General features: G+C 38.3%; 8 protein-coding genes and 1 non-coding gene across 9 annotated transcripts; 7 read left to right on the top strand and 2 right to left on the bottom strand.

Annotated features, from left to right (window-relative positions):
- Window positions 1–158: 158 nt before the first annotated feature.
- Window positions 159–782, bottom strand: YPT7 (Rab family GTPase YPT7; the record flags this gene model as incomplete). Its single annotated transcript, XM_453125.1, has 1 exon — window positions 159–782. The coding sequence occupies one exon, from the start codon at window positions 780–782 to the stop codon at window positions 159–161; it is 624 nt and encodes a 207-aa protein (XP_453125.1).
- A 1,000-nt stretch (window positions 783–1,782) lies between these two features.
- On the top strand, window positions 1,783–2,718 carry KLLA0_D01243g (pirin family protein; the record flags this gene model as incomplete). The annotated part of the gene is made up of 1 exon (XM_453124.1): window positions 1,783–2,718. The coding sequence occupies one exon, from the start codon at window positions 1,783–1,785 to the stop codon at window positions 2,716–2,718; it is 936 nt and encodes a 311-aa protein (XP_453124.1).
- A 411-nt stretch (window positions 2,719–3,129) lies between these two features.
- On the top strand, window positions 3,130–4,830 carry ALG6 (dolichyl-P-Glc:Man(9)GlcNAc(2)-PP-dolichol alpha-1,3-glucosyltransferase; the record flags this gene model as incomplete). Its single annotated transcript, XM_453123.1, has 1 exon — window positions 3,130–4,830. The coding sequence occupies one exon, from the start codon at window positions 3,130–3,132 to the stop codon at window positions 4,828–4,830; it is 1,701 nt and encodes a 566-aa protein (XP_453123.1).
- Window positions 4,831–5,199: 369 nt separating this feature from the next.
- Window positions 5,200–5,289, top strand: KLLA0_D01177r. The gene is given in 2 exon segments: window positions 5,200–5,237; window positions 5,253–5,289. It is a non-coding gene; the product is annotated as a tRNA-Arg (tRNA).
- Window positions 5,290–5,711: 422 nt separating this feature from the next.
- On the top strand, window positions 5,712–6,719 carry SGT2 (Sgt2p; the record flags this gene model as incomplete). The annotated part of the gene is made up of 1 exon (XM_453122.1): window positions 5,712–6,719. One exon carries the CDS (start codon window positions 5,712–5,714, stop codon window positions 6,717–6,719), a length of 1,008 nt encoding a protein of 335 aa, XP_453122.1.
- A 63-nt stretch (window positions 6,720–6,782) lies between these two features.
- KLLA0_D01133g (uncharacterized protein) lies at window positions 6,783–9,986 on the bottom strand (the record flags this gene model as incomplete). Its single annotated transcript, XM_453121.1, has 1 exon — window positions 6,783–9,986. The coding sequence occupies one exon, from the start codon at window positions 9,984–9,986 to the stop codon at window positions 6,783–6,785; it is 3,204 nt and encodes a 1,067-aa protein (XP_453121.1).
- Window positions 9,987–10,306: 320 nt separating this feature from the next.
- On the top strand, window positions 10,307–11,251 carry TSR3 (ribosome biogenesis protein TSR3; the record flags this gene model as incomplete). The annotated part of the gene is made up of 1 exon (XM_453120.1): window positions 10,307–11,251. One exon carries the CDS (start codon window positions 10,307–10,309, stop codon window positions 11,249–11,251), a length of 945 nt encoding a protein of 314 aa, XP_453120.1.
- A 153-nt stretch (window positions 11,252–11,404) lies between these two features.
- On the top strand, window positions 11,405–14,128 carry DNL4 (DNA ligase (ATP) DNL4; the record flags this gene model as incomplete). Its single annotated transcript, XM_453119.1, has 1 exon — window positions 11,405–14,128. The coding sequence occupies one exon, from the start codon at window positions 11,405–11,407 to the stop codon at window positions 14,126–14,128; it is 2,724 nt and encodes a 907-aa protein (XP_453119.1).
- A 1,341-nt stretch (window positions 14,129–15,469) lies between these two features.
- NPR2 (nitrogen permease regulating protein NPR2) lies at window positions 15,470–17,452 on the top strand (the record flags this gene model as incomplete). The annotated part of the gene is made up of 1 exon (XM_453118.1): window positions 15,470–17,452. The coding sequence occupies one exon, from the start codon at window positions 15,470–15,472 to the stop codon at window positions 17,450–17,452; it is 1,983 nt and encodes a 660-aa protein (XP_453118.1).
- Window positions 17,453–17,541: the final 89 nt, after the last annotated feature.

Here is a 17,541-nt window from a genome sequence, read left to right as displayed (position 1 = left end):
GTTCCGAGATGTATCTATACGGTATGGGAACAATCCAACGCTAATACGCGTGTTTTCTGACGGTTAGCGTGAAGAAAGTAAGGGAAGGGCAAAAGACAACAAAATCTATTTGTTCCCTTCCCTTTCAGTCGTATTTGATGAGACGCATGCTTTATCAGTTAACAGTTACATGAGCTAGGTTCTCCGTCCAACTGAATATTGATAGCTTCGCTTAGGTCGTCCTCATACGCATCCGCATCAGATTGACTTTGTTGTAATGCGCTGCGTGCGATTTCCTCAAATGCGTCCTGGACATTAATGGAATCCTTGGCACTAGTAAAGAACAGAGGTACGTTTCCCAAGGATTTAGCTTGCTCCTGCGCAGATCTAGAAGAAACCACTTTTTTCGATTCTTCTACGTCAACTTTATTAGCTAGAATTACAAATGGGAAGGTTTCTGGCGAGGAGACGTTCGCATGAACCAAAAACTCATCTCTCCACGACTTCACATTATCGAACGACTTACCATTGGTCACATCGTATACTAACACGCAACAATCAGCACCTCTGTAAAATGCAACACCAAGCGATTGGAATCTCTCCTGACCAGCAGTGTCCCATACTTGCATCGTCGCAACCTTATCGTCATTCACAATGACTTCCTTGGTAAGAAAATCTGCTCCTATCGTAGCCTTATATTGTTGAGAATACTTGTCGTTGACATATCTGTGCATCAAAGATGTCTTACCAACACCCGAATCACCTAGAATGATAACTTTTAGAATATTCTTCTTCCTAGACATGGTAATTTGTGACTAAAAAGTATGAATAAAGGTCCGAAGGTATACCTTGTATGCTCTTTTTCTTTTCTCCTTAAATTTGAAGATAACCTATGATGATTAACAAGGACAAACTATTCTATCGTATTTTTTTCCTTAGTATATAAAACGTTCACCAGAATATCCAATATAACGTATTTCTTATAACGAGGTGTAGTTTGCTCGATCACTGCAGTTGTCTATGATCAATATTATTCGTTTTTTAGCCAAGAAAACATCATTAATAAAGAATGTAATGTGTTATCGTTATTAACAAATAATTACTCTGAATTGAATAATAAGTTCATCCTTTCATATGGATTTCAATATTTACTTGACTGAAAACCATAAAAGTCAAATGTGTTGAAGCAGACACTGAGTTTATTACCCTGACTAATCAGGGTAATGCACCACGATAAGCATCCCTGCATCACACTCGTTGCGAATACTTGCTTATTAAATGTAGACAGAAAAAAAAAATGTGTCAGCTCTTACTAAAGGGAGAGGAACTTTATTGCAGGACCCGATGAGAGCTTATATAAGATGAGTAAGTTGCAAAAGGATCAGCACTCCCTCAGAAATATCAATGTTATTATACATCATTATACATTATTATACATTTTGAACATTTGTCATTGTTCGAAAGTATATTTTCTTGTGTCTGTCTTAAGGTTTTCATCTTAGGCTAGTCATTTGTATTGGTAATTCGGGGTAAGGCATTGGTACTTTGATTTGGATTTTAAAGTATATAAAGGATACGAACTATCGATTAGGTCTAAAATTTTGCAAAATTGGAATTCAATTGAGTGGTAAAATTGTAGAAGTCATTCTAAATTGTATGCTCCAACAATTAAGCTTCAAGTATAACTTGTCAACACCTGTGTTAGTTCTGGTTATATCGATTGCAGTTTATTATTTATCACCTAGCTCATCGGTCTTACAAGCCTTGGAAAAGAGTAGAGATCAGCGTGTTATGTCTTCATAGATGGGTTTGAACGTTGTTAGTAAGGTACGTTCTGTGTTGAAACACTTTGTTGCCATTGAGCAGAGTGAGGGTGCTGGTGCCCTTGTTAAGAGGTCCATTGGGACTATACAGATGAGAAACTTTCCACCATTCTTAATGTTGGATAACTTCGATGTGTCTCCACCTGCCGGGTTCCCGGAACATCCACATCACGGTCAAGAAACCATTACTTATGTATTGCGCGGTATGATGGCACATGAGGATTTTACTGGTTCTAAAGGAGTTCTACGGTCTGGTGATTTGCAGTTTATGACTGCAGGCAAAGCGATTGTCCATTCAGAAATCCCCGTTAAGATGGATAACGGTGAATCCACCCAGGGTTTACAACTTTGGGTTGATTTACCCAACGATATAAAAAACGTGGAGCCACGTTATAGAGATCTACGTCGTGAAGAGATTCCTTTGGCTACTCCTAGTGATAACCTAATTGTGAAAGTGATCAGTGGTGAATCCTATGGTGTTAAATCCTTAACTGAATTGGCCTACACACCAGTCGAGTTCTATCATTTTATTGCCAACAAAAAGAACACAGAGTTTGCACAACCGTTTAGCGATGATTTTAGTTCCTTCATTTACATCATGAAAGGATCAATCAGTATTTCAGATCAAGAATATCCTGAATCCTCCGCCATCTTCTTCAAGAATGATGGTGATGGCATTAGGGGATTCACCACTTCCGATAACGCGGAATTCGCCATTATCGCTGGTAAATACTTCAACCAAAAAGTGGTTCAATACGGTCCGTTCGTGGAATCTTCAAGAGAGAATATTGTCGATGTCATTCAAAACTACCAAAATGGTGTCAATGGGTTTGAAAACGCTAGAACTTGGTCCCCTGTCATTAAGAACGGTGTCACCGAAGCAGAAGTTCAACAGTATCTGCCAAAGGGAAATTGAATAGATCCTTTAAGTAGTTCTTCCTTTTTGTTGTGATCAAAGGGCCGGATCATTACATGAGATATTTATCTCGCCTCTTTGATTAGCAACTATTTGAAGGTTAAATAGTTATCTCTATATATATTTATTGATCAATTAGGTCTATGTAACATGTAATCGAAGGTTTATGGCTCTGTGGGCTCTTTATGTGTATTTGTTTGTGATTCACGTGACTTGGTGATCTTTTTCTGTGTCTGTTAGGAAGGCCGTTTTATTTGAATATTCAAGGAAATAATACTTCAGATGATATGCGGATGGAGTAGTTGGATTTTGGCAATTACCCATTCATTCTTCAACTTATTTGGCTAGTACTAGACACAAGTAAGTTTCTTCGATTGCCTGGAAAAGGATCCAGCGAAATCCCTCGTCATCATGGGTTTGAAGAAGAAACAGACCCCCAAAAATGCTGTTAAGAAGACCGTCAGCAGTCTACCAGCCAACGCAGAGACTACTACGTCAACTGCTATCATGAAAAAGGTTGAATCAGTGGAGGCATTCTTTGCTTCACCTATGTACGATTTTTTGACCCCATTCAGGCCAGTGGGCAACCAATGGTGTGCAAAATATGTCATAGTCATTTTCGCGTTGATCATAAGATGCGCTGTCGGGTTAGGTGGGTACTCTGGTATGAATACGCCTCCAATGTTCGGGGATTTTGAAGCTCAGAGGCATTGGATGGAAATTACACAGCATCTTCCGGTTCGTGAGTGGTACTGGTATGATTTGCAATACTGGGGGCTTGACTATCCGCCTTTGACTGCTTACCATTCATATTTATTGGGTAAACTGGGATCGTTTTTCCGAGAAGGGTGGTTTGATCTCGAGTCATCCAGAGGCTACGAATCACTTAACTTGAAGTCATATATGAGATTTACTGTAATTATTAGTGAGTTGTTACTCTATATTCCCGCAGTAATTTACTTTACCAAGTGGGTCGGAAAATATAGATCGCAATCCCCAATTGGTCAATACATTGCTGCTGCTGCTATTCTGTTCCAGCCAGCGTTGATTTTGGTGGATCATGGACATTTCCAATATAACTGCGTAATGTTGGGAATGACAGTCTACACATTGAATAATCTGTTAGATGGGTTTTACGCTATGGGAGCTATATGTTTTGTGCTATCACTTTGTTTTAAGCAAATGGCACTTTATTATTCTCCAATTTTCTTTGCTTATCTATTGAGTAAATCCACATACTCTCCAGGGATCAACTTACCTAGGTTATTTGCGATCTCTGTTTCAACAGCTCTTGCATTCATTGGTTCTTTCGGTCCAATCTATATCTTTGGAGGATACAAGAACTTAGTGCAATCAATGCACAGGATTTTTCCATTTGCCAGGGGTATCTTTGAAGATAAAGTTGCGAATTTTTGGTGCGTTTCTAATATTTTCATCAAATATAGAAATCTATTCACTCAGAAGGATCTTCAATTATACTCATTACTCGCAACAGTTATTGGGCTTTTACCATCATTCATTATAACATTTTTATACCCGAAGAGACATTTACTACCATATGCTTTGGCCGCATGTTCGATGTCATTCTTCTTATTCAGCTTCCAGGTTCATGAAAAGACAATCTTATTACCTTTACTTCCTATTACACTCTTGTACACGTCAAGAGATTGGAATGTTCTATCATTGGTTTGTTGGATTAACAACGTGGCATTGTTTACACTCTGGCCATTACTGAAAAAGGACAATCTAGTATTGCAATATGGAGTCATGTTCATGTTTAGCAATTGGTTGATCGGTAACTTCAGTTTCGTCACACCACGCTTCCTCCCAAAATTTTTGACACCAGGGCCATCCATCAGTGATATAGATGTTGATTATAGACGGGCAAGTTTACTACCCAAGAGCCTAATATGGAGATTAATCATTGTTGGCTCATATATTGCAATGGGGATTATTCATTTTCTAGACTATTACGTCTCCCCGCCATCAAAATACCCTGATTTATGGGTGCTTGCCAATTGTTCCTTGGGCTTCTCATGTTTTGTGACATTTTGGATATGGAACAATTATAAATTATTCGAAATGAGAAACAGCACTTTGCAAGATTTATAGATGTTAAAATTTATAATAGCAGTAATGATACGGGGCGTACCTTGCAAGAGCAAAACCGGGATATATATTTCACTCCTCTGTTTAATCATTTAGGATTCTACTTACACTTTAATTAGTATTCATATATCGAATGTCAGTTTCGATCAAAAATAAACAAAGACAAAAAGCACCAGTATAAGACTCGTAAATGAGAAAAACAATTCTTCGTAATGAAATTCAATATAGTAAAACTCTCCATGCTGGATGCACCGTATTTGTGTAACGGCATACTCACTAAATAGGTAAAGTCTGAATATTACTTTAAAAGTATCATATGATCTGTTGTAGCTGTTATATAGAACGAAAAGTAGTAACCGTCACGAAATCTTATTCCTCGTGGCCCAATGGTCACGGCGTCTGGCTACGATGTTAGCTACTTCTGAAACCAGAAGATTCCAGGTTCGAGTCCTGGCGGGGAAGATTTTGTTTTTGATTAACTTTTTCCTTCTTTCAAGGAGCCAGCAACTCTTTGAACTTCCTTTCCATGGTTGATGGTTCCAAACTATTAGTAGCTTCTATCAAATATCACTACTTCTCAATTAAGACGGCACGAGTCAGCTTAAAAATGCTAACGATGTGAAATTGACGTGTCTCTGTGAATCTTTCGTCTTCTGTTGCCTTCTCTAACCGAAGGTTTTTCCGTACTTATCATTTTTTCGCCATTCACATTCAGGAAAAAGTTTATTATAATAGTGCTTAAATGACAAGTTGCCTGGATTTTATGTACTTTCAAAGAAGAGTTATCATTGACTCGTCCTTTGTTACTGCTTCATCTTATCGTATACAGCGGTTTGTGATCCTTATTTCATCTTAAAGCACTGTCAAAAGTTTAGAAAATCCGAATGTCCCTATCTAATAAGGAAATTGCTGCTTTGATTGTTGACTTTTTGTCATCATCGTCTTCTTCAGTAAACGAAGACTATGTTGATTCGTTGAATGTTGCCATCGACTGTATCACTGAGGCCTTCCAATTTGAAAGAGATGAGACTGATTCTTTAATCTCTGGTCCTTTTAATGGCAAGAAATTACCTGAACTATTAGCCTCAGCTCCCTCTTCTGGAGGCGTTTCTGGTGAACCAGTGAAGGTTCATATTCCAGTTGAAGATGCAGCAGCTAAGGCCAAGGCTGAAGAATTAAAGCTACAGGGTAACAAGGCCATGGCTGCTAAGAAATTTGATGAGGCTATTGAAAAATACACTGCTGCTATCGAAGTTTCTCCATCTAACGCTGTTTACTACTCGAACAGGGCTGCAGCTTATTCTTCTTTGAAGCAGTACGAACAGGCCGTTAAGGACGCCGAGCAAGCTATTGAAGTTGATCCTACATATTCTAAGGGTTTTTCTAGACTTGGATTTGCGAAGTATGCTTTGAATAAGCCTGAAGAAGCTTTAGATGCTTACAAGAAGGTCCTAGATATCGAAGGGGAAAAAGCTACTGACGTTATGAAAAGAGATTACGAAACTGCCAAGAAGAAGGTAGAAACCTCAATGAACTTAGAGAAGAGCTCTACCAGCGCTTCTTCTGAAGATGTTTCTGACAAATCTGCGACTGAAGGTCCTGGTGCAGGCGCTGGTGGCTTACCAGATCTTTCAAGCTTGTTAGGTGGTGGCGGTCTAGGCGGTGGTTTAGGAGCACTGCTAAACAACCCTCAAGTTATGCAAGCCGCTGAAAAGATGATGCAAAATCCAGGTCTAATGCAGGATATGATGTCCAATCCAGCAATGAAGCAAATGGCCAACCAATTCTCATCTGGTGGCGGCATGCCAGATTTGAGTCAAATGATGAATGACCCATCTATTAGAGACATGGCCAAAAACATGTTTGGTGGCGGCAACGGCAGCCAGCAATAACCAGTATACCCAAACTTTTGCTTGTCCTTTTTGACTGTATATATTTGATCTATATATGACTAGTTAAACATGCCCTTTCATGGTATCAATCAATTGTTGCATGATTTGTTTATTTTCCCTGATTCTTTGATCAACTATGGATTTAACGATATGATCGTGGTAAAACTGCTCTTTGAATTCGATGAATAGATTTATCCCCACTGCGATCGATTCATGTGTTGTTTTGATTTCACCGCCAATTTTCTTAAGGTTCAAAGAGCTCATTTTCAGTTGATTGGATAACTTATTCCTAAATTTAGACCTTTTACCTTCAATGTAGGTATCTATAAAATTTCTGTTTGCTGAAGAAGGAGGCGCCTTGTCATTTGGGAAATTTTTCTTCCACTCTTTCTTCAGTTCCATTAATTCACCAAAATGTTTCCACCATAAAGTTGTCTTTGCGAGAAGAGACTCAAAGTTATTAAGTAAAGTGACAACAGAGTGCTCTAGATATTCCAAGTTTCGAGTAAACTCATAATATGAAAGATCATAAGACCAAGCGCAGTTTGTATTTTCAAAACTTTTTGCTACACCTTTTTGCGACATTTGGTTCCCCAAAGATAGGAAAGAGTTTCGCATCGTTATGACATCTCTGTGTTTGATTTGTTGTACTATCGCAAGTTTCTTCAAAATAATCAAACAATTTCTCAGCTTCTGAAACTCAGCTAGGTTGTATTTCAAGAAAGTTTGAATGCCGTTTATCTCCTCCGGTTCTAACTTTATGAACCGTTCCGACTCAGATAAGTAGGGTGTAGGAACGTCTAATAACACTTTCAGTTCTTCTTCATCTTTACCTAACCATAACTTACCACGGGTATTGACATAACTAAAGAGCATATCAAGCTTTTTGAATGTATGATAACTTTGCAATCTCAGGACGCCGGGAACCCCATATATTCCTAAAAGTCTCAGCTCGTTAGTAAGAAGTTGAACTGGGTGAAAGCTGCATGGGTACATAATCTTCAAATAACGAAGATAGTATTGTATCAAGTCCAATGAATATTTCTTGAATATTCCCTCAGAGAATATCCCAATCTTCCATTTTCTTTCTTCAAATCTCAAAGAATGGATAACTACGGGTTCCCTATTAAACGTGGCATCAAGTATAGTCTTTGTTACTTTGGGATTTTTCGTGAAGTCGAGAGATGTCATAACTAGTGGCTGTTGGACTAAATCACAAAGTAACCTTTCATCTTTCATAATAGTCTCGATGTTTGTGATTCGATTGTATCTTGAATATATCATTAACGGTGTCAACCCTTTTGAATCTGGTTTATTGACGTTAACATCAGGAAGTTTTAAAAGGGATTCAATACCACTTTTCATAACATGTAATAGCGTATTGCCTTTAGGATCTTCGTGAATTTTAAAATTAAACGGTTTATTGTTATTTGCATACCATTTGACAACTTGGTCAAGAACTTTTGTAACAATTTCATCATAATTCACTGCATCGTAGCTTCGAAAAACCGCGAAAAGTGGTGTATGCCCATTTATGTCTTTATGTTCCCAATTGAAGTACCGACCTACTGATTCAAGCAAAGATATGTCCTGCATAATATAATGTGCTGTGATCCTGTTATGCAGGTTTGGGGAGTTTAGATAAGATCTTACTTCAGACTCGGTACAAGATTTCAAGATAATTTCAGAGAGAATCGCTGCGGCCTGAGAGTTCTGTACTTGTAGAGCCTGTATTAGAAGCGTCGATAACGCGAAATCTCTATCGTCGAGGATATCTTCTAAAGGGAATTCACTTTCAAAATTAGCCAACAACGTAGTTAACACCTCATTATTATGCGATTGAATGCAAATGGAGAGTAACGACTCTCCACTGTCTGTACGAATTCGAAGATTTGAAGACAACAATTCAGCTTCCACTTTACTATGCTTCTGTATCGAAGCCCATATTTTTTTGTTTGAAGCACACTTTTTGGTTAGAGAGTCCACTGTATCTTGATGGAAAAAGGATAATGCTGCCTCAAAAGTAGAGAGAACATATCCTTGAAGTCCAAATTTAATTGAGGTCTCGCTAATTTCGAAATTAGTCAAGTATGTCAATGTTCGCACTAGGCCTGTTACTTGAGATCGACAAATTAAAAGAACGAAAAGGCTTAGCAATGTATCTGCATCAGTGGATATGCCATTTATTTCACGGCTTAAAAGCCTCATTGTAGTACTTAAAACTTCGAGTTTACCGGAATGAGTCGTCTTCAAATCAATGCTCTTGAGATACTCTAATGCATCGTTTACAGATTTTTCCAATTCCACGACACTAGCCAAAGAAAATGATTTTTCATCCTTTGGGTAAAAGTTAGTAGGTACTTGGTTCAAAGATATTGACCTCAAAGCTTTAAAATCAAATCTGTGCTCTAACTCTTGGTCTTCAACAATTTCCGATAATTGTTGTTGTATATCTGTAAATAGTTTCAACTCAACATAATCATAAATCATAGCATCCAAATCTTCTAAGTGGTTTAACCGTTTGTCCAAGCTGATGATCTGCCGTATGGAATCTCGGGTATTTAACCACTCGGTTCGAATTCCAATCACACTTATTGCCTTTTTAATTCTTGCTTTTGTCAGGTGGAAAGTCAATGCCACTCGTTCGGCTACGTCAGATATGCTCTGGATTCTTTGCTCAAAATATAACACCTTTTTCTGCTCTTCATCAAATGGAAGTGGGGCTTGTTCCTGCTTAGAATACTTATTTCCAGCAACTTTAGAAAACACCTGCAACTCATCTAATGGGACTAAGTCACCACATAGAGGCATGCTTATATGTAAAATGGGAGTATAATTTGAGCCTTTCAAATAATCATTAAAAGTTGGCAAGAGATTGATTTCTTTGATAGTGATCTTCCGTCTCTCTGTAAAACCATCACCAGTGACAATTGTGCTGTTCCGATATCGTATGGATAATTTCCTACCATTCAGCGTTGTAAAATCCGTATTATAAATAGACCGCTGGTCAGGAACATCTTTAGTAGGGTCCTTTATTACCACGATATGAGATGCAACAAAATCATAATGATAACAAAGCTCTGCCAGCTCAAGACCCGACTCCAAATCCTGGAACTGTAATAAGGTTTCAGTACTCGGTACTAGTATAAAGAACCTCTCATCATCCAAACGAGAGAACATCTGTTTCAATGATGATGTTTTCGGAGAAGGGCAGTTGAATATAGCATTGAGTAAAGGGTTCAGAAGAACAGGGAGATGATATGGCATATGTATCAATGGAAAAAAAAAGTAGAGGCACCGCTGTTTGAACAATAAACAATACTCCTACTTCTATTCGATCAATAAAACCCTTAGCGGTTAATGAGTGGCCGTTTCATCTCTTAAAAGCCATTCTTTGAACGGTATTGATCTAATGCTCCCCAAATTTTTTCTAAACATTGAAATAAATTTCAAGCATCTCATCTCATCTCATCTTATATGCCAAGATTCAAGTGTGAAAGGCATGATAATAAGGCAGGCAACGTCGGATCCGCTTCGTACAAGTCCATTTGAAGTTGTAGAAGCCAAATATTTACAGTGGTTCATCGATGGGGAAGGGTAAGAACAAGGAGAGTAGCACGAGACCCAGATCTCAGAAAGGTTCTAACGGACACAGTTCCCGTCTGAATCATAAACGGATGGAGATGAAGCATGTAGATTCCACTACAAGCAAGTTTCCTGTGAAGCTCGCAATGTGGGATTTTGACCACTGTGATCCCAAGAGATGCAGTGGTAAGAAATTAGAGAGACTTGGTCTTATAAAATCGTTGCGAGTTGGTCAAAAGTTCCAAGGTGTTGTCGTTTCACCGAATGGTAAGACAGTTGTTTGTCCTGACGATAAGGCTCTTGTGGAGGAGAACGGTGCTTCTGTCGTAGAATGTTCATGGGCAAGATTAGATGAGGTACCGTTCAACAAGATTGGAGGGAAAAACGAGAGACTCTTGCCGTATTTAGTTGCTGCGAACCAGGTTAACTACGGTAGACCGTGGAGATTAAACTGTGTTGAAGCCCTGGCTGCATGTTTTGCGATTGTTGGGAGAACAGACTTAGCAGCAGATTTGCTCTCGAACTTCTCATGGGGTCCAGCATTTCTAGAGCTAAATAAAGAGCTACTTGATATCTATCAACAATGTACGGACCATGATTCCGTAAAGGCAGCTGAAGAGAAATGGCTACAAAAGATTGAACAGGAGGCTATAGAGCGGAAGCAGCAGGCTAAGACAGAAGATATCTGGATGATTGGTAACGTAAATAGAGCTTCCAGAGATTTACCGGGGTCCAGTGGAGAAGAAGAAGAAGAAGACTATTTAAATGGAGATTCATTGATAGATGTTCGAGACATCAAGTATGATTCATTAGGTAATGTGATCTCGTATAACGACGAAGAGGAAGACGAAGAGGGCGAAGGGGAAGTCTCAGAACATGAACTGGCCAACGAAGATATTGGTATCTCTTGTGAGCTTTCCTCGTTATCACTTCAAGATACTGTATAAAAATCATTTAGGATTTAAGTTCTTTACACCATATAGAGAAGAAGCGACATAACTTCCGAAAACGTACAACATTCAGAAAATCCGTGTGCCAAGGTGGGTAAATAAAGGATCAAGTATAATGATAGTATCCTGTTTAAGGATATTTAATGGATAATGAATGATTGTGAAAACTTCTCACCCTCGCCAGAGTTCAAGTGGCTCTGCGATGAGTTGCTTGGAAAGATATACGAAACCTCAAGCAAGAAGCATCTTATTGGAAAACCGGTTACCGTAAGATACTTAGAGATCATAACAAATTTCATCAAGCTATGGAGAAGCACCGTCGGAAATTATATATACCCTGCGTTACGTCTAATAGTACCGTTCAGAGATCGACGAATTTACAACGTGAAGGAGAATACGTTGATTAAAGCGTTGTGCCGTTATTTAAGGTTGCCAAAAAGCTCAGAAACAGAAAACAGGTTGCTTCGATGGAAACAACGGGCTGCTAGAGGAGTCAAACTATCAGATTTCTGCGTAGAGGAGATCCGAAAGCGCCAAAAGGACTATGAAGGTGCCAACAGGATAACAATCGACGAATTGAATGGTTACTTGGATGAGGTTTCACAAGAAGGAAATGGAAAACGAATGGGATATATGGCACTCACTGATTCTAGAGCATTCAATTACTGTCTAAACCATATGACTTTCATGGAGATGAAGTTCTTTTTTGATATTATACTCAAGACCAGAGTCCTCTCGGGTTTGGAGAATATGTTTCTAACTGCCTGGCACCCTGATGCAACAGATTATTTGAGCGTTGTTTCTGATCTAGATGTTTTGAGCCAACGACTATATAACCCCAACGAAAGGTTGCGACAAACGGATTTATCAATCACTATTTCCCATGCCTTTGAACCTCAACTGGCTAAGAGGACCCATCTATCATATGAACGCGTTGCCTCGAAATTGCAACATGACTTTATTATTGAAGAGAAGATGGATGGCGAAAGGCTTCAAATCCATTACATAAACTATGGAGAGCAGATAAAATACTTAAGTCGGAGAGGTGTTGATTTTTCTTATCTTTATGGTGAAAACAGCTCTAGCGGCCCTATTTCCCCGTCCTTAAAGCTACATTTTAATGTGAAGGATTGCATTCTTGACGGAGAAATGATCACTTACGACACGGAAAAGGATATCGTTTTACCATTCGGTCTAGTTAAATCAAGTGCAATGAATCAGATACAATCTGAACTTGCTGGAATTGCCCCTACAGAATCTTACAAACCATTGTTCGTTGCTTTCGATTTGGTATATCTTAATGGAAAATCTTTGACAAATCTTGCGTTAGAGCGTCGAAAGGACTATTTGACAAAAATTCTCACACCGGTAGAACGCAGTGTCGAGATAATTCAGTACATGAAAGCAATTAATGCAGAAGCCATCAAGGATTCTCTTGAACAAGCAATTTCCATGGGGTCAGAAGGGATTGTACTGAAGCATCTACATTCGAAGTACTTTGTTGGAAGTAGGAATACAGACTGGATCAAGATCAAGCCTGAGTATCTAGAACAGTTTGGGGAAAATATGGATTTATTAATCATCGGTAGAGAACAAGGAAAGAAAGACTCCTTCTTTTGCGGGCTTTCGATAAGTGATCCTAATGAAGTTGCTGAAAAGCCTCGATTTATTTCCTTCTGCACAATTGCCAATGGTCTATCAAATGAAGAATTTAAGGATATCGAAAGGAAAACTTGGGGAAAATGGCATATCTTTTCAGAAGATCCTCCTAGTCCGAACTTGTTAGGGTTTGGAACTAAAGTGCCTTACGAATGGATCCATCCTGAGGACTCTGTTGTATTGGAGGTGAAAGCGAGAGCTATTGACACCAAAGAGTCCGAGAAGAGGAAATACAGATCTGGGTGTACTTTACATTTTGGTTACTGCAAGCAAATACGATATGACAAAGATTGGAAAACTGTCGCCTCATTTTCTGAGTTTGAAGATATGAAAGACGCTAGAAACTTTTATAACAAGAGAAAATCACATCAAGTGACAGATGGTAAAAAGAGAGCTTCTAAAAGGGCTAAGATTGGCATAGTAAACTCATCCGAACCGACAGCATTGGTTGCTCCGGTCTCTAATACATTTTCTAATTGCAGATTCAGGGTCATTTCTGATTACTTTGATTCAACTAAAAGGAGACGTATCAGTCAGGAGGATTTATGCTCTGTAATACTAGAACATGGCGGAGAAATTGTTTACACTTCTGATGAGAATAATCTACCGCAGGATAATTTATACATTATTGGAGAGAAACTCACAAGAGAATGCAAGATACTTTTGAATGCCAAGAATTTGATAATTAGGCCTTCCTGGATATTTTCTTGCATTGAAGAAGGATACAAGACACCATTTACCGAGTCAGATATTTTCCGAGGTGAGTTGGAATCGTCCATGGATTGTTCTCAGTTTTACACGGACTTTAATACTGCTTCTTTAAATCACCTTTTAGAGACTGCCAACCGAGGTATCAAGAATCCTGATTCTGATCTATTGTTGCCGGAAGTCCCGTTATTTCTTTTCTCCAATTTAAAACTTGCAGTTCTCAATAGTGAAAATGTGCTAGATACATCCATTTTAGAGGTAGAGTTTGCTATTAAATGCCACGGTGGAGAATTAGTGCACATCGAAAACGCCAGTATCATTATTGTTTTCAACGATTTTATTTCGAGGGAAGATCTTTTCTCGCTAAGACAGAAGATAGCATCGAAAGCTGTTAAAGAATCTACTGAAAGTACCCCAAGAATACCGAGAATGGTAGATATTTCTTGGGCTCTTGACTCTATTAAGGACAATTATATTGCTGAAACCGAACATTATCAATGTTTATAACTGCATTATTGACGAAAACCCCATGTAGCATTTCGTTATGTAAGTTGCTAAGTTTTGCTGAGTTATGACTTCAAAAATGGCAAACTTCTCTGAGAGCAATGAACGCCCCATGTGTACGGCGTTGTTATACATATATTGGGGTTTCCCTTTGAACGCTCACATGAGTAATTTTGTCTTGATATTCCATGAAACAAATGTTTTCGCAGTACTTCTCAGATCAACATAAAGATCATTCAGCTTAGGTACAAGATGTCTTGCTTCCTAAAGCGTTGCTAGTACCCTATGTTACATTTTTTCTATTACAGAGTGGTTTATCGTTTTATATAACGGACACGAATTTGGAGGAAAATTTCATTTAAGCATGACACTGGCATTATCGTATTCTTAAATGCTATTCAAAAAGCATATATAGTCAAATAATAATACCAAATCCAGTAAAGTATTTCAGCAAGCAATTATTGATATATTATATATTCCTCAAACGCTAAAGAAAGCGTCAAAACCTAGTCAAAGTCCTTTTAGCATCTGGTACTGAAAGTAACAAAAACCCTTGATCACAACTGGGGACACTATAGGACTTTTAAAATGCTTGAGCAAAAGATATGAAGGTTTTGCAGCATTTGTGAGCTGTTGGTGCTTATTTGAAAGACTTCTTACAATGAAAAGGTTTCAAATGATACATGAAAAGATTAGCATTTGCAGCTGAAATGTAACAACCATTCTAAATATCAGAGACGATGCACTGCCCGACTTCCGAATTATATATTGAAAATGCTTCCCTCTATTTGATACATCAGGACTCCAGATTACCAGTCCTTAATGACAATGCATTTGTTACTGTTACTTCAACAAAAATAGTGTTAAGGATGCAGCTAAAGTGTCAACACCTACAGCCAAAACCTTCTTAAAGATACTCAGTAATAAAAGGTCTTAAATCATATATATATATCACAACAACTTTTGTCTTAATACTTTGTTGCTTTTTGCTACCATTGTTGTTTAGTGAGGACCTCATAGTATCCAAACATGTCAAGACTACAATCCTATTGACTTAAACTGTCACCAATAATATCAATGGAGCAATCGGGGATAAAAGCTTGATTATAGGGTAGAAAATGCCGCTCTATATAACAGAATTAAATTCAATTAGATTTCGTTCAATATTGGTTTAAATACTGACGTTGAAGCTGAACAGTTCAATAGTACTATCCTCTTCACCGACAAAATGGATTGTGATCAAGAATTGTGATTTTTCCGTATTATAGCTAACTTCAAAATTGATGTCCATCTGCAAAATACAACACAATGCAGCCAGCAGCACTGCACACGCATCCATGAGCTATGACCAGCACATTCGATGGGTTTGTACCCATACACACTGTGTTCTATACGCTTTTTCATCCAACAGAGGGGTCGAAGGTACGGTTTCAGTTCCCTCCTAACAGTTTAGAGAATGGAAAGATCGATTTTGATACTATAAAGAACTACATCATTCCGAAGCCGCAGCTCTGTAACAAGCTTCTAACCTTCAAATACGGGGAATACAGAATAGTTTGCTACCCGGTTAACGTTAATGCCAGGTACTACGCCAGAAATTCGTTCAATTTTAATTTTGTTTTCGTTTTCCCTTATGATTGCGCAACTTCACCATACGAGCCAGCTATAGCTAGATTGGGAAAGATGTTCAAAGTCTTAGAAGAACAATCGCAAATACTTTCCAAATCTGAGCAGAACCCAGTGTATTTTCAATTGAAGTCAAACGATTCTAATGCTGCTGATCAGTCTACAGAGATGGGATCTATAACAATATCAGAACATACCGATATTAAATCGACAGGGGACGATGGGGAGAAATATTTAGAAATCATAAAAGAACTAGCTAAAAACCAAAAGAGTTTGATCATTGAAGATCTTTTGATGAAGTTGTTTCTTGATTTGAACAATTATTCCGAGTGTTTGATCCCAATCGATGAAGGAAATTCTATTGACATTAAACTCTTTCCCGTTAGAACTCCTCCAAGTTCGAACATCTCGGTAGAAGACGTACCGATAGCTGTAGTAAACCTCTCTGATATAATAGATGTGAATTGGGATCCAACGATGGTCAAAATTGTACCGTATATCAATGGAATTAATAGCGTAGCTCAAATTGCAGTCAGTGCTCGAAGTGATGTTGAATTAGTTCAAGAATGCATTAAACATTTGATGTACTACAACTGTGTTATTCTCTCCGATATTTTTCAATTTAGCAACATTTATGCTCCCACTAGTGAGATTCATAACTTCTTAACGAATCCGGCTGTAGCCAAAGCCTGTCAACTTTTTGTTCAGGGTGATAGTCTAAAGCAAAGTCTATTACCATTCGAAGGTAGGCCTAATAATATATATCCAACTGGAAGAAAACAAGCTTCAACAAGTACTGTTCATTCAAGGAGACGTGATTCGAATGATACTGCTACTACCGGTTCCACTAGCTCTGTTAGGGATACACACAGAAACTACTTATCTTCGTCGTCCACTTCGTCGTATTTCAGGGCCCATGCTTCAGAGAACACTAGTCTTGCAACTGGAGAGAATCAAATGAAAAGAATACTGCCAACCAGAAGTTGTTTATTCGATCTTTATAAATCATTGTCACAGGGTAAAACAGTCAAAGATTGGTACAAGCAAAACTTCGAAATAATTAGGGATAATCGAATTGATGTCAGAAAATTGATAATGTTTGGAATAACTAGACGGCTAATCTATCGTGTAAACTCATACCCTATAGTGAAAAATGTTGGTACTTGGGATATATTGAAGTCTCTAGTTTCCAAGGAACCGAAGACTCACTATGGCTCAGGCAGCTCAAAGAATATTTTTTCTGCTGCAGATATTAAGGTTGTTGATACTAAAGAGGAAGGGAACCAATCTGATAAATTGGATGCTGCTGATGAGCTATTAAAAAGCCTTTATCAAAAGCTTTCACTCAAACAGGATGTTCCGAATACTATGAGCAAATTTGCCCGATACTACGACGACAGTCCCAGTAACAATGCCTTTACGGAGTCTACCTCCAGAAAATCTAGCTCTGGTTCCCACCAGAAAGTATCTTTTGATTTTGGAACTGCCGGCCAGCAGAAAACTGTCACTGAGGTTCCAGATTTGGGAGATGGTGAAAAGGTAGAGGTATGGAAAAAAAAAAAAGAGGAAGAACTCATCTTGTTAGAATCGTTGAGTAACGCAGAGACCTTTGACAAAGTTTGCACAAAACTCAAAAAAAGTAGACATGAAGTTGAACTTCTTTTAAAAGACCTCGGTCACTATAATATTGTGAATAGCTGAGTTGTTTATGGGTATTAATTAAGGTAGTGTTACAATTTATATGAAATATGGATTAATAATATGACGCAGCGATAGGCGTATGCTAATAG

The sequence above is a fragment of the Kluyveromyces lactis genome (genome assembly GCF_000002515.2).
Source record: "Kluyveromyces lactis strain NRRL Y-1140 chromosome D complete sequence".
NCBI classification, from domain to species: domain Eukaryota; kingdom Fungi; phylum Ascomycota; class Saccharomycetes; order Saccharomycetales; family Saccharomycetaceae; genus Kluyveromyces; species Kluyveromyces lactis.
Note: the sequence above shows the minus strand (reverse complement) of the source record. Positions and strands in the feature narration are given on the sequence as shown.